The following is a 12,786-nucleotide window of genomic DNA, read 5'->3' on the forward strand; positions in this document are numbered from 1 at the left end:
ATTTGTTTCTCCTCCCACTTAGTGAGCTCCAAGTGAATGTTAAGAAAGTTCCCCTTTGAATTCTCCACCTTTCCTCTTGCTCTGTCCTGGGTCTCTTGCCAACAATCTATCCAAATGTCGTCTTTCCTGCTGGATTTTTTTTAAAGTTTTTTCTCAGTTTTTAAAATTATTTTTTTTTACTTTTTCCTTCTTTTAAAATAATTAATTCTCCTTTAACTTTGTCCTTTCTCCTTCTCTACCACTTAAAATAACAGAAGGTTTTAAAATGGACTCTCAGTATACCTGAGCTTGACCTCAAGTTCATCCTCAGCATTATCTTCCTAATCCAATACAACTTAGCATCCTTCCCTACCAAAATTCTGACCTGAGAAGGTGCAACACAGCATTTTGTGTTCAGCAGCCCATCAAGTTTGCCTGTTTCTGGGTACCTTTCAGAAACGCTGTTCTGTTAATGAAATGCAATGGAAGACCTGGTGACTTTCCAATGTTTAATAGCTTTTATATATTATTTGAGAAATTCAAGGGGCATTTTTCTTTCTTTTTCTTTCTTTTTCTTTCTTTTTCTTTCTTTTTCTTTCTTTTTCTTTCTTTTCCTTTTTTTTTTTTTTTTTTTTAACCTATCCTCCCCATCTCACTGGAGGAATCTGAAATATCAGAAGTGTGGCATATTTGAGAGGTTTATAAGGGTGTGAAAGTGCTGCAAATGACAGAGAAGGGGCTGGAGAGGGAAGTCTTGAATAGCAATGCAGAAGAAAGGACAGAGAAGAACTTAAGGGTGAACTTAATGGTGAACTTAAGGGACCTTACAGGCTAATTTAATCCATAGTAGAATTCACTTCAGGACTCTTTCACAGTGATGGCTGAGAGAAGCAGCCTCGCAAATTGATCTGGGTGCTGGAGAGAATGGTTTATTGTTAAACCAGAACCCATCTAGCTGTATGACTTTGCTTCCCCCAGCCCTGTGGCAGCAGCCTCAGCATGCACATGAGCTGGAGGGATGTTTTTCTCCCTGCACTCATTCCCAGGGCTCATCTCTTTTGATGGAGATGTTTTTCACAGCAGACTGGATTTTCTTCCTCCCCTCAGAGGAGGGCATCTGATCTAAGCTGTCAGCTTAGCACTGCTGCAAGAGCTGGTTCTGCTCTGATCAAACAGGCAGCAGCCCTTGTGGGTGAGCCAGACACTGCCATCCTACACCGTTGCACCCAGCAGAACGTGTAATTTTGCAGGGGAATCTCCCTCACTCTGGTGTAGTTAACATATTTTCCCTTTACCATTAATTTCTCCTCGGGCTGCCTTTGCTTTCTCACTGGTAAAATGAATCCTTGCATGTCCAAAGAAGGGAAATTCATTGAGTGATTTGGATGGGAGAGCCTCACAGGGGGTCTGTTCAGACTGAGTTTTGATCTTCACTCCTCATATTTCAGGAATGCCCAGACCTGGCTTCAAATTATTTCAGGCAACATCTCCTCAGCTCTCCCTCAAAGGGGTGCAGCACATGGGGCAGCCAGGGCTCACTCCTGGGCTGGGCTGTAGGGTATTTATTCCCTCCAGGGAATCACAGATTCACAGGATATTCTGAGTTGGAAGGGACCCACAAGAATCATTGAGTCAGCTCTAAAGTAAATGGCCCATACAGGGAATAAACTCACAGCCTTGTCCATGTCAGCACCATGCTCTGACCAACAGAGCCAATTCCGGGTGAGGGAATGGGAAATGAGGAATTCCAGGCGAGTTATTGGGAATGGGAGTGGGAAACGAGAGGATGTTACTGGGAATGGGAGTGGGGAACACGGGAATCTGAGGGAGTTACTGGGAATGGAGAAGGAGAAATGAGGATTTAACTGGGAATGGGAATGGGAAACGGACCCGTGGAATTCTGGGTGAGTTCCTGGGAATGGAATTCTGGGGGAGTTATTGGGAATAGGGAAGGGAAATAGGGAATTCTGGGTGAGTTCCTGGGCATGGGAAATGAGGATTTGGGTTGGTTATAGAATCCCAGAATGTTTTGAGTTGGAAGAGACCTTAGAGCCCACCTCATTCCACCCCCTGCCTTGAGCAGGGACACCTTCCACTACCCCCGGTTGCTCCAAGCCCTGCCCAGCCCGGCCTGGAACACTGCCAGGGATCCAGGGGCAGCCGCAGGCCCTGTGCCAGGGCCTCCCCACCCTCACAGGGAACAACCTCTTGCTCACATCTGATCTCGACTGCCCTCTGTCTGCATGGAGCCACTGCCACCTGCACTGTCGCCACCTGTACAAGGGGGCCAGGTTCAGGACTGCTCTGTCTGATTCTGGTGCCTTAATGAGCTTCTTGCCAGGTTGGAACGACACACAAAGGAGGCAGTGGCTGCCGGGTCAGTGATGGATATCTTGGAGTGGAGCATTGTTTGGATTATCAGAGCTGGTTAATCAGTAACAGGATCACAGTCTGCTGGTGGGAGTGAGGTCCCTGGCAGAGCCTGCTCTGGGATGGAGAGCAGGGAAAGCCTCCAGTGCCATGTGACAATCTCTGGATCCCAGGTGCAGCCAGCTGCTGGAAAGGTGGATGCAGGAATGCTTCCCTGCAGCTGTGTGCCCTAGGAAAACCCTCCTGGTTGCCCGAGGACTGAGATTCCCCCTGTGTAGGATTGGTGTAGAAAGGTGGGAACGATAGAAAACCTCCCAGTGCCAGTTCTGGTGCCCAGCACTAACCTCCAGTGCTGTAAGTGATTTAGGTATCCTTTGGGGTTCTAGGTGGGAAAACTGAACTTGCAATGGCCATTCCTAGGGAAAAGAATTGAGATGTGCCACGTGTTTGTCATGTAGCTGTCACTTATCAGTTATCACTTATCCACCTGCCTGGGAGTGGGCCACCAGCTCTGAGAGACCAGCTAAATGTGTGCAAATTGATCATGCAGGTGACACAGGGCACTAGCGAGTTTCCTCTTGATTTTAGGCACGTGTGAAGACCACTTGGTGCTGAGGACAAGGCAGCTGGTGTTGGTGTCTGACAGCTAAGCTCTGTGTGATTCAGGAGGTCTAAATCTGTGACTTACCTCACCAGCTCTCTGCTGGAGAAGATGCTTGATGTTTCCTCTTCTGTGCTCTCTGGGAAGGTGTCTCTGAGGAGATCCCTTGGACCAAGCCCAGTGCTGGATGTGGTCAGAACCATGTCACCACTGGATCTCAACCAGACACAGCACCAGAAAAAAGCTGAATGATCCCTGACTGGTTCAGCTCGCCCGGCAGGAGCTGCCTGGCTGCATCAGCTGGGTACAAAGCTTGAACTGGTCAGCTGTGCCAGGAAAGATTCTAATGGCCCTAATTCAGCTTCACACGCTTTGGCTTCACTCCTTTCTCAAGCCTAAGTGGCCTTGAAGTGGTGCATTAAAACCACTTGGTAGCAGACTGGCTTTTACTGCTGTTTTTGGCTGCACTCCTTGACTCAGCTTTTACCGATGGGAATAGGCCTGCTCAGGGAGCTGCATCAGCTCTTGGACTCCAACAAGTGCTTTAAAACAGTGTAAATCCATGTATGGAGCTTTGCAGGTGGCTAAACCCCAAGTCCTGATCTGCTTTTGCCAGGCTGGGGTGTGGATTATGTGATACATGTCCAGTGTTTGTGAGAGAAAGGGAGAGATCCCTTCCCTGGAAATGCTGGCAGCATTCCTCCTTATGGAGCCCACAGAGAGATTGGCTGTCTTGCTGCAAGGACACCTTGCTGCACTGTGGTCACCTTGGTGACCACCAGGACCCTCCAGACCTCTTCTTTTGCTGCTTTCCATCTGGAGGGCCACCAGCACGTACGGATGGAATTGTTCCTCCCCAGGTGTGGGACTCCACACTTCTTCTGGAACTTGAAGGGGCTCTTGTCAGCCCATTTTTTCCAGCCTGCTGAGGACCTCTGGATGCCAACACAGCCCTCTGGTGTTCCCAACACTACTTCCAGTTTTGTGCCTTCCACAAATTTGCTGAGGGTGCGCCAACATTCTGATCCTTAGTTATGAAATTAAACTTAATATTCCTGGCTTGCACCACTAATGACTGGGGTCTACATGTAATTTGTGCCACTGATTATAACACTTTGAGCCCAACCATTCAGCCAATTTTCAATCCAACTTTCTTCACATTTATTTAGCCCATACTCCATTAACTTGTCTGTGAGGATGTTATGGGACAGAGTCTCAAAATGAGGTGATGCTCCAAATTTGCTACAGCAAGGTAAGGGACTTTTGCAGCTCACCTGGGCTGGCTGTGAGCAAATCTAATGTTTCACTTCCAGAAGTGCTGCCAGTCTGTGGTTCTTCTGCAGGTGTGTGCAGAGCTGGCAGTGGTGATGGAAGCATGGCAGGAGTGAGAGAGAGCCCGTGTCCTGGCTGGGGACACAGCTGCTCTGGCCAGCCATGGTCTGTCCTGTCCCTCCGGCTGGAGGAGCAGGTCAGCCCCCACCAACATCTGTGGCCACCTTGCTTTTCATCATCTTGTTTTTAGGAGTGAGTGAAGAGTGGAAAAATCTGTTTCAGCAGAGAGCACCACAGGGTCTGTCACAATCTTGGACTTGTTTGCTAAGAGCAATAGTTTTGGGTTTATACAAAGCCAACAGCTGGATGGGAACGGGAAGGTCTATCCCTGCATTTTGGCCTGTGAAACTCTCTGTAGAAAGCTGCTGTTTGCCATTCCCCTGTGTGGCAGGGGACGGGGCTGGGTACAGACTGTGCTCTGCTCCAGTGTCCGTCTCCCTCTCGTGGTGTGGCTCCAGCACACCCACACGTGCAGCTGTGGGAATTGCAGCAAATATTCGGATCTCCATGTTCAGAGGGCTCACAAACAGCAGTTCCCTTGCCCTGGCAGAGTCCAAACTCTTTGTGCTCTATCTGCTGCTCTGTGCTCTGCTCCCAAAATTTCCAGTTGTCCTAATGCATACACATCGCTTCCCTCCTCCTCCTGCCTGCTCTGGAGACCCACTGTCCTTTCTGTCCACCTGGACGTGCTCTCATGACTCACCTTCTCAGTCCATGCAGCTCCAAGGGTGCATAAGTGATACCTGGAAACCAGCTTATTGATTAGGAGTGGCAGTCTCTGCATCCTGGGGTAGGAGTGGGGCAGGAATGTGTGAAGGGCAGGTTGTAGCTGTCCTACAGCTACAGCAGTGTGTAAAAAAGCTCTGCTCTGTCATGGCAAAATAAGTGGCAACTTCAGAGAGAGGTGCAGACTCTCTGGCTCATGCCTGAGTCTGAGCCTCAAGGCTGTTTGTTTTTCTGGTCATCTCCAGCGTGGCAGACTGGATCATCCACTGTAGAATCACAGCATTATAGAATAGTTGTTCAGAGAAGAGCTTTGAGATGATTGGGTCCAACCATTATATTGAATCAGTTTGAAATACTAGAGGGGTTTGAAAGCCTGAGGTTGATTGTATTGCTGTATTTCAGTAAAGGTGGGAAATTGAAACTGAAATAATTCTAAGTTTCAGCTTCAAACCCCTCTCCTGTTCTCCTGGCTCCAAGGAAAAGCCCAAATTCAAAAAGACTCTTTTTCTAAATCTACCTCAAGACAGCAGGATCCTGTTAGAAATAACAAAGCTGGCCAGACTTGCCTCTTTTTACAACACAAGGCAAAATGTTTCTCTGCTTCTTCATTTACTTTTTCAATTTGAGAGTCCATTCACTTCCCTGCATCCACTCTCAGCTTAATAAACTTCCCTGCCCTTTCTACTTCCCTTGCTCTGATGGTAGGGCTGTGAGTGTCACCCAGGGTATGGCTGCTTCCAAGGAAATAATCCATTCTCACAAAACTGTGTGTTGTAGGAGATGTATGTGTTAGGCCTTAACATAGAGCAGAATGCTATAACTTTTCCAGCAAAAAACTCTTCCAGCCTATAAATCCCAGTGATTACTACTTTCTTGCCAGGTAGCTCTTATTAAAAGTGGAGGATGCTGTACACAGCATGGGTTGCTGATCAACAAGAGAAAGAGGACTGGTAGCATCCAGAAATGAAGCATCAGACAGGAGAAACAACTGAAAATTAATAGTCAGTGCAATGGATAGAGGGAGAGTTACTCTGGCTGTGGGATTTTGCAAGCAGTGACATTTTCATGCACAAGCACAAATAGGTATAAATCCATTTGCAAAAAATTTCACATTTTGGGGTAGGCAAAAGAAAAAAAAAGTCATATGTATTGGGTAACTCAGTTTCTGTGAAGGAAGATGTCCTAAATGTGATTTAATTTGCACAAGTGAATGAAGCTCACTTGGCAACAGCAAGAAAGCATTGCTGGCTGACAGTTGACCTCTGACTTTTTGTTTTCTCCAAAGACAGGAAATCTCTCCCTGATTTCTGGCTGAGTGCTTCTGCAGAGCAGAGATTTTTGGAAGACAGAGCAACAGACCTGTCAGCACTTGGCTGAAATGAGGGAAGTGTGGAAAAGCAGTGTCAGGTACAGGACAGGGTGTGCTGGGGGAAAAATACTCCAGACCATCCTGAGCTGCACAGGTCAAGGATGCCTCTGCCTCTCTGCCTTTGCCTTTTGCAATTCAGTGCTCAGCACAGTTTAATTTGCAGGGGCTGGGATGTGCTGCACATCCCCAAGAACTGTGCATTTTGGGTGGTGACATAGCTGGATGCTTTTGGAGGGGCTTCTGCGCACACGTGGTGCTTCAACCCTGCTGTGCTGTGTGAAGATGCGCATTTTGGGAGCAGGGATTTTTGTCTGCCCCAGCTGTCTATGCAAAAAGCTGCCCCTTTTTGGATGTGAGGATGTGAGGATGCAGCTCCGTGAGACTTCAAGCTCTTGAATGCACAGAGGTTCCTGAGTGCACTCAGGAGCTGCTGAATGACAAGTCAGAGATACCCAAACTCATTTTCAGGCAAAACGTGGTGGGAGAAACCTTTGCTTCCCACACAGCTATCGCATGTCTCATCCCACCACTGGAATGTGTGAATTCCAGCTGTGGCAACAGCTGTAGGAATCTGTAAAAGCCCCCTGAGAACTGTAAAATCAACTGCAATCAAGGGCTTGTTTCCTGTTTGAGCTCCTTCCATCTCCCAAATTAAAACTGATGTAGAGGACGAGGGAGAGAGGGAAAGCATTCAGCAAACAGGTTTCCCCCTCAGAGTGGTGACATTTCTGCAACCCTGGCAGATGTGATCTACAGAAAACCTAAATAATTCTGCAGTGTTGGACAAGCTGTCTGCCTTTGCAGACTGGAGATGTCTGGCACGGACAGAGCACAGGGCAACTCCCCAGCAGCTGGATGTTTTTAGGAATTACCTTATTCTGACAAGTTTTGAAGTTTTGGGTTTTTCAGCTTGTAGGAAGGTTCCATGTTGTTTGACTGCCCCCCTGGAACACAGAGCCTTTCCTGGTATTTCTGGTGCCTGCTGGGATGCTGGCTGGCTCCCTGTGCCAGCAGCCTGGGTGCTGGGGAGAGATGCACACTCTCCCTGTATCTGATGATTTCAGGCTCCTGAATCACTGCAGGTCTGGACTGATTGCTTGCAGGTATGGGAAGAAGAGGTGTCACATTGCAGAAGGGCTGAAGAAAAGGACAATATTTATTTTAAGCTCACAGCAATGTTGAGTGGAACAAGGAGCAGGGCCCAGGCTCTGCAGCAAAGCAGCTCTGGTTGCTTGAGAGTGGAGTCCAACAGGGAATTTGTTCATCAGGCTTTAACCCACTGTGCTTTGCTGGGCTGGGAGGGCAAGCAGTGCTGCAGCCACATCTCCCCATCATTGTTTGGAAGCACAGCACTGCGTTTTCCGGGTCTGCACCTCCCTGGTGCCACCACCTCCTGTTGTGGTCTCCCTCTGTGCTGCTCTTCCCATCAGCTCTTGACCTCTGACTTTTTGGTTTTCTCCAAAGAACGAAAGTCTCTACCTGATTTCTGGCTGGGTGGTTCGGCAGAGCAGAGATTTTTGGAAGACAGATTAAGTCTCCAAGAAGATCAGATGATGGAAACCAGTTTTAGAGTGGAGATCAGGAAAAAATTCATTTTGGAAAGGGCTGTCAAACACTGACACAGCTGCTCAAGGCAGTGATGGAGCCCCCATCCCTGGAAGGATTTAAATGCCATGTGGATGTGGCACAAGGGGACACGGACTAGTGTCAAGTTTAGCAGTGTTGAGGGAGTGGTTGGAGTTGAGGATCTTAGGGGGCTTCTCCAGTCTATAGGATTCTGTGCTTCTGTGAATCAGGAGGGAAATTTTGTGCTCCAGCAATGAGGATGCTCCAGTGCAGCTTGGCAGCGTGGCTCTGACCTCTGTGTAAATGTCCACTGGGAAAGCAAATCCCTTCCCTCCACCTTCCCTCCATGCAGCTTTGCTAATTATTCATGAGGAGTCATTGCCAGGTCAGTCATCCTGGAGCCATAAATGCCCAAACCAAGATATCTAAAGGGCTTGCCCCAGCTTTTTCTGTATGAGTTCTGTGGCTGATCTTACCAGCAGAAGCACCTATGTCTACAGGAGAAGAGTTGAGAACTTCCCCTCAAAAAGCAAAGTTGCCTTTTTTTTTTTTTTTTCTTTTAAGGGGTATGAAGCAAATGCAAAAGTAAGAAAAATAATATTTGAAAATAATATTTGAAGCAATAATGTAAGCATTTTTCTTGGAACTGCATTGTGTACTTACTATTTTTTACATTGAACTCCACTTAGAATTGTCTTAATTCACTGGGAAGCTCTCTTGTAATTCCTTCACTTTGCTAAGTCTGTTCTGCTTTTTAATTTTTTGAGGCAAAATTTTAGGGGGTTGGTTTTTTCATGTGGTATGGCTAGGCCAGGTGTTGGTTTGTACAGGAATATTTATTTAATGCTGTTTAAGGCAGAGTTGAGCTGGGTGGAGTGATGACTAACTGCAGAAGAAACTTTTTTGTTTTCTCCTTTAATGGTCATATTTGTTTTATGTTAGACCTCTGGGAGCTGTTGCAAAATTATTAGTCCCACTGAAAACTGTACATTTTTTCTCTCTTAATGAAAATTTTTATAGAAGTCTCTAGGTGTCAGACTGCTGGGCTACCACTGATAGCTTCAGTTAGTGCTTTTATTGTCTGCTGTTCCCTTGCAGGAGACACTTGATTTGTCTTGCCTGTTTTCAAGAATTATTAGTACTGGCTATAGTTACTCAAATCTTTTGATTAGCTAGAGACTTAAAAAAGCTGTTTATACTCTATTTTTATGGAAGGCTTCAACTCTAGAAATTGCTTTACTAATTGACTTTAGGATGGATTTTCATGTGGCTGAGGAATTAATGCTTGCAGTGGCACTTGGATGACAAATCCTTTCCAATAGTCGTATTGTGCCTGGGCTTCACTGTTATTTTTAGGAAAACAAACAATATGTTTGGCATAACTAACTGCAGTTGTGGTTTTTCTTCACATATGTGATGAAAAAAGCCATTATTTTGCTGTAATTTTCCCAGTAACCTTGCACTTCTAGTATTCAAATATTTCTCTAACGCTGTGCATGATCTAAATTAAACTGTTCATGAATAAGCTCTCCTAGTTTCTGTGTGCTTCATATTCCATTGACTGCTGCAGAGAGGTCTTCAGACAGTTGTGTGTCACCTCCTGTGTTATTCTGCCTCTCTTTGTCTCTCTGCAGCAGCAGCAACAGGGGGATGTCCCTGACCTTGCAGTTTGCAGTGACCTCAGGAGATTGCTTTGGTCCTAGCATTAGTTTGCTGATATCATGGCTCAAAGGATGTCTTGGAAAAGAAAGGAGGAAGTAGGACCTAAATTTTACCAGAATTCCTGGAATGGCCTCCCTTGTTTAAAAAACCCCAAACATCTGAACTTAAATAACACCGTGTTTTTGTCTCCCAGGATAAATTCATTCTTGGATGCTGTTTCTATGGGATATTTAGAGGGGTGGCAGATGCTGGTGCTGCTGGATTTTAGGTGATTAAGGCACAAATAATCCCATGAACACAATCCAGGCTCACCTTTTTAAAAAGTGGTTTTTGGAGGTGGGATCCCACCTGCTCAAAAATATTCACGTGGATCTGTAAAACAGCCCAGCATCGTGAGGCAGAGAGGGGCAGCTTCTGGTCTGAGTGTTTGTGGTTGCGTAGTCCCTTTGGATTTTAAATCTTCACATCCCTTGGGCCTGTGATTTTAAACTGACCTTGTAAAACAACTTTAGAGTGAGGAAGCCTTTCTGTCAGGCCTTCTTCACAGAGGTTCCTGAGAAAATCCTTTGCCAACTCCTTAGGGCAGTTGGAGCTTCCCTGCCGAATGGATTTTGAAGAGGCATAAAGTGGCAGTGGTAACCTTTGCCTTGTTAATTTCTCATGGTCTAATGGAAAGGATCTGCTCCTCTATGAAAGAGTCAGAAAGAACTGACACCAGCAGTAAATGTTTATCCCATTCTTTACATGAAGTTTTTTCATTTCCCAATGGATGTGTGTATGGATTCAGACTTGCTATCCTGCAATCAGCAGGAGAGAGAGATCTTCAATTTGCAAGACAGAAAATTATTCAAGAAAAAGAAGAATGTTTGATCACTGCTAGCTAGTCGCTCTTCTAGTCTGATTAAAGCATATATATTCATTGCCTTGGCACTTAATGAGGAGGCAGGAGATGGCACCAGAAGTGCTACAGGATGTGCTCTGTAAGAATATTTACCTGTGTGTGTTGTAGCTGTTAAGAGGTATTAAATGGGTTAGACATTGATGGCACACAAGAAAGGAAGAGAACAGTCTGTTTATTTCACTTTCAAATACACATGCTCTTAATTTGAAGTGCAGCTCTTGACTTAGTTCTTACATTATTTATTATTATTAGACACCAATGCCTTCTCAGCATATTTATTTTGTTAAATTACACCTCTGAAATTAAATGCGGCCTCTTGTCAGCTTTAATGTTCTTCTGCCTATTCTTATAATTATTATTGATAAGAGGTGACTTTCAAGTTAACAGCCAGTGGATTGATAAGGCAGCTGTTATTATGTTACCTGAGTGCTTTTTGGAAAGCTTAGCTCAAGGGCAAACCGTGATTTCTCCAGTGCGGAATGCTGAATCCCCAGCCTGCATACTGCTGGCAAAAGTGATGCTGTGTGGCTGTGCTGCACCTGGGTGATGCCTGAGAAGCTGCCCCCAGTCTGCCCCAGGCTGCAGAGCTGTGGGTGCCCGCAATCAGTGAGCGTGGCGGCTCTTGGGGGTGCACAGGGGGGTGCCCCCACTGTTAACCCCTGAGCCGCCAGAGGGTTTCTGCTCCCTTCGCTTCTGCTCCTCCCTCCGGCTCTCCGAGGCCCTTCTCCTCATCCTCAGGTAGTAGATCCGGTTGGCTTCTGGGTGGGTGACCTGGCAGAGGGGCATTTTGTAGATGGCCGGGTTCTGGGAGGTGATCAGCAGGAAGAGAAGCGCCGAGAGGCAGAAGGGCCAGGTGCACACTGGCAGCCCGAGCTGGCAGGGGACACAACACACAAACAGCACTTTGGTACCATTTTTGGTCTCTGTGCTTATTCCTGCCTGTGGCTACACTCTTCCATGTGGGAAGCTGGGAGAGCCTTGGTTTCCCTGAAGGCACAGTGGGCACCAAATGCTGATTCAGCTGGCCACACAGAGGTCTGCTTTTCAGCTGGAGGGCTGCACAAAGCATCTGACACTGCAGACCTCAGTCCTGTCAGTGGTGCAGCTTCAATCCCAGTGCTGGATGGAACCTGGCACCAGCATTGAAGCAACTGAATCAGGCTCTGAAGCTGTGATCACTTCAAGGAAAGCCAAGACACCCAGCTCACACATGGACACCTGAATTCTCTAACAGAAGAGCCAAATTCTACCCTCTCTGTTCTGTAAAATATGTATGGAGTGTATTATTCATGCATATTTCCACTCCCCAGTGACAATATCACACTGGCATCACATCTAACCCTCAGCCCTCTCCGTTCCCCCACCTCTGGACCTGAATTGAGGTTTTCCAAAAGCAAGATCACAGGGACAAAAAAGTGGGTGTCCTTTTTCCTGATGACTCCCAAAAGCAGGTGTGCTTAAAGCAGCCCATATGTGGGGACCTACACAGTACTGAGAGGGTGCCAGATGAAAATGTTCAGTGCATGAAGCTGCTAGTTCTAATCTTTTTTTTTCTTTTAAGTTAGTAAGTCAATTTAATTAAAATATGGTTTTGCTTTAATCTCTCAGATCTTAAAGAAGAAGCAGAGCCTGGCATTTCTGTCTTCACTCCTTTCTTGATTTGTCCAAATATAATAACTTTGTACTTAAGAGAACAGTCTCCCCCTCATTTTAGTTCTCATACCCAGTTCAAACATCAAGAATATCTATGGGCAGTGTTGGAGAAAGAGATTGAATGAAGAAAATGAGAATTTAGATAATTTGGAATTCCTGAAAGATAATGTTCAACTAAGTATTTAATCTCAAACCATATGCTGTTGCTGTAACTCACATATACATGCACAGCCCTGTTGTGGATAACATGCTCCAAAGGTCTTTGAAATCTTATTATCAGATATAAAGTCTTCAGGGGCACAATTCAGCTGACACAGGGTTTGTACAAGACCTGCCAGCTGGCTGCAGCATTCTCATTTCAGTGTTGTCAAAGCTGACATGGAGAATTTTGAGGCATTTCCTTAATGTCATATTTGAACAAATCAAGATGCAGTTAAAAACAACAACAACAACAAAAAAAAAAACCTTAGGTAAAACAGAAAAGCCCATACTTACCACAGAGAGTGCATTAGCAAGAGCTGCTCCAGAGTAGGCACAAAATAATGCTGGAAAGAGAAGACCAAAGAGAGCTCAGGATGAGAAAAACATTCAATTCTCAATTCTCAATTCTCAAAAAACAAAACCCCA

General features: G+C 46.0%; 1 protein-coding gene across 6 annotated transcripts in view; it reads right to left on the reverse strand.

The window, feature by feature from the left end:
- Positions 1-10,681: 10,681 nt before the first annotated feature.
- Positions 10,682-12,786, reverse strand: part of LOC134431987 (urea transporter 2-like) — a 302,495-nt gene continuing 300,390 nt past the window's right edge. For all 6 annotated transcript variants that reach the window (XM_063180299.1, XM_063180294.1, XM_063180295.1 and 3 more), the window contains 2 exons: positions 12,655-12,704; positions 10,682-11,379 (listed from right to left, as the gene is read on the reverse strand). In XM_063180299.1, the coding sequence (XP_063036369.1) occupies positions 11,110-11,379; positions 12,655-12,704 (320 nt within the window). In that variant the 3' untranslated portion in view covers positions 10,682-11,109. The remainder of the gene's footprint in view (positions 11,380-12,654; positions 12,705-12,786) is intronic.

The sequence above is a fragment of the Melospiza melodia genome, chromosome Z (assembly GCF_035770615.1).
Source record: "Melospiza melodia melodia isolate bMelMel2 chromosome Z, bMelMel2.pri, whole genome shotgun sequence".
Lineage (NCBI taxonomy): Eukaryota > Metazoa > Chordata > Aves > Passeriformes > Passerellidae > Melospiza > Melospiza melodia.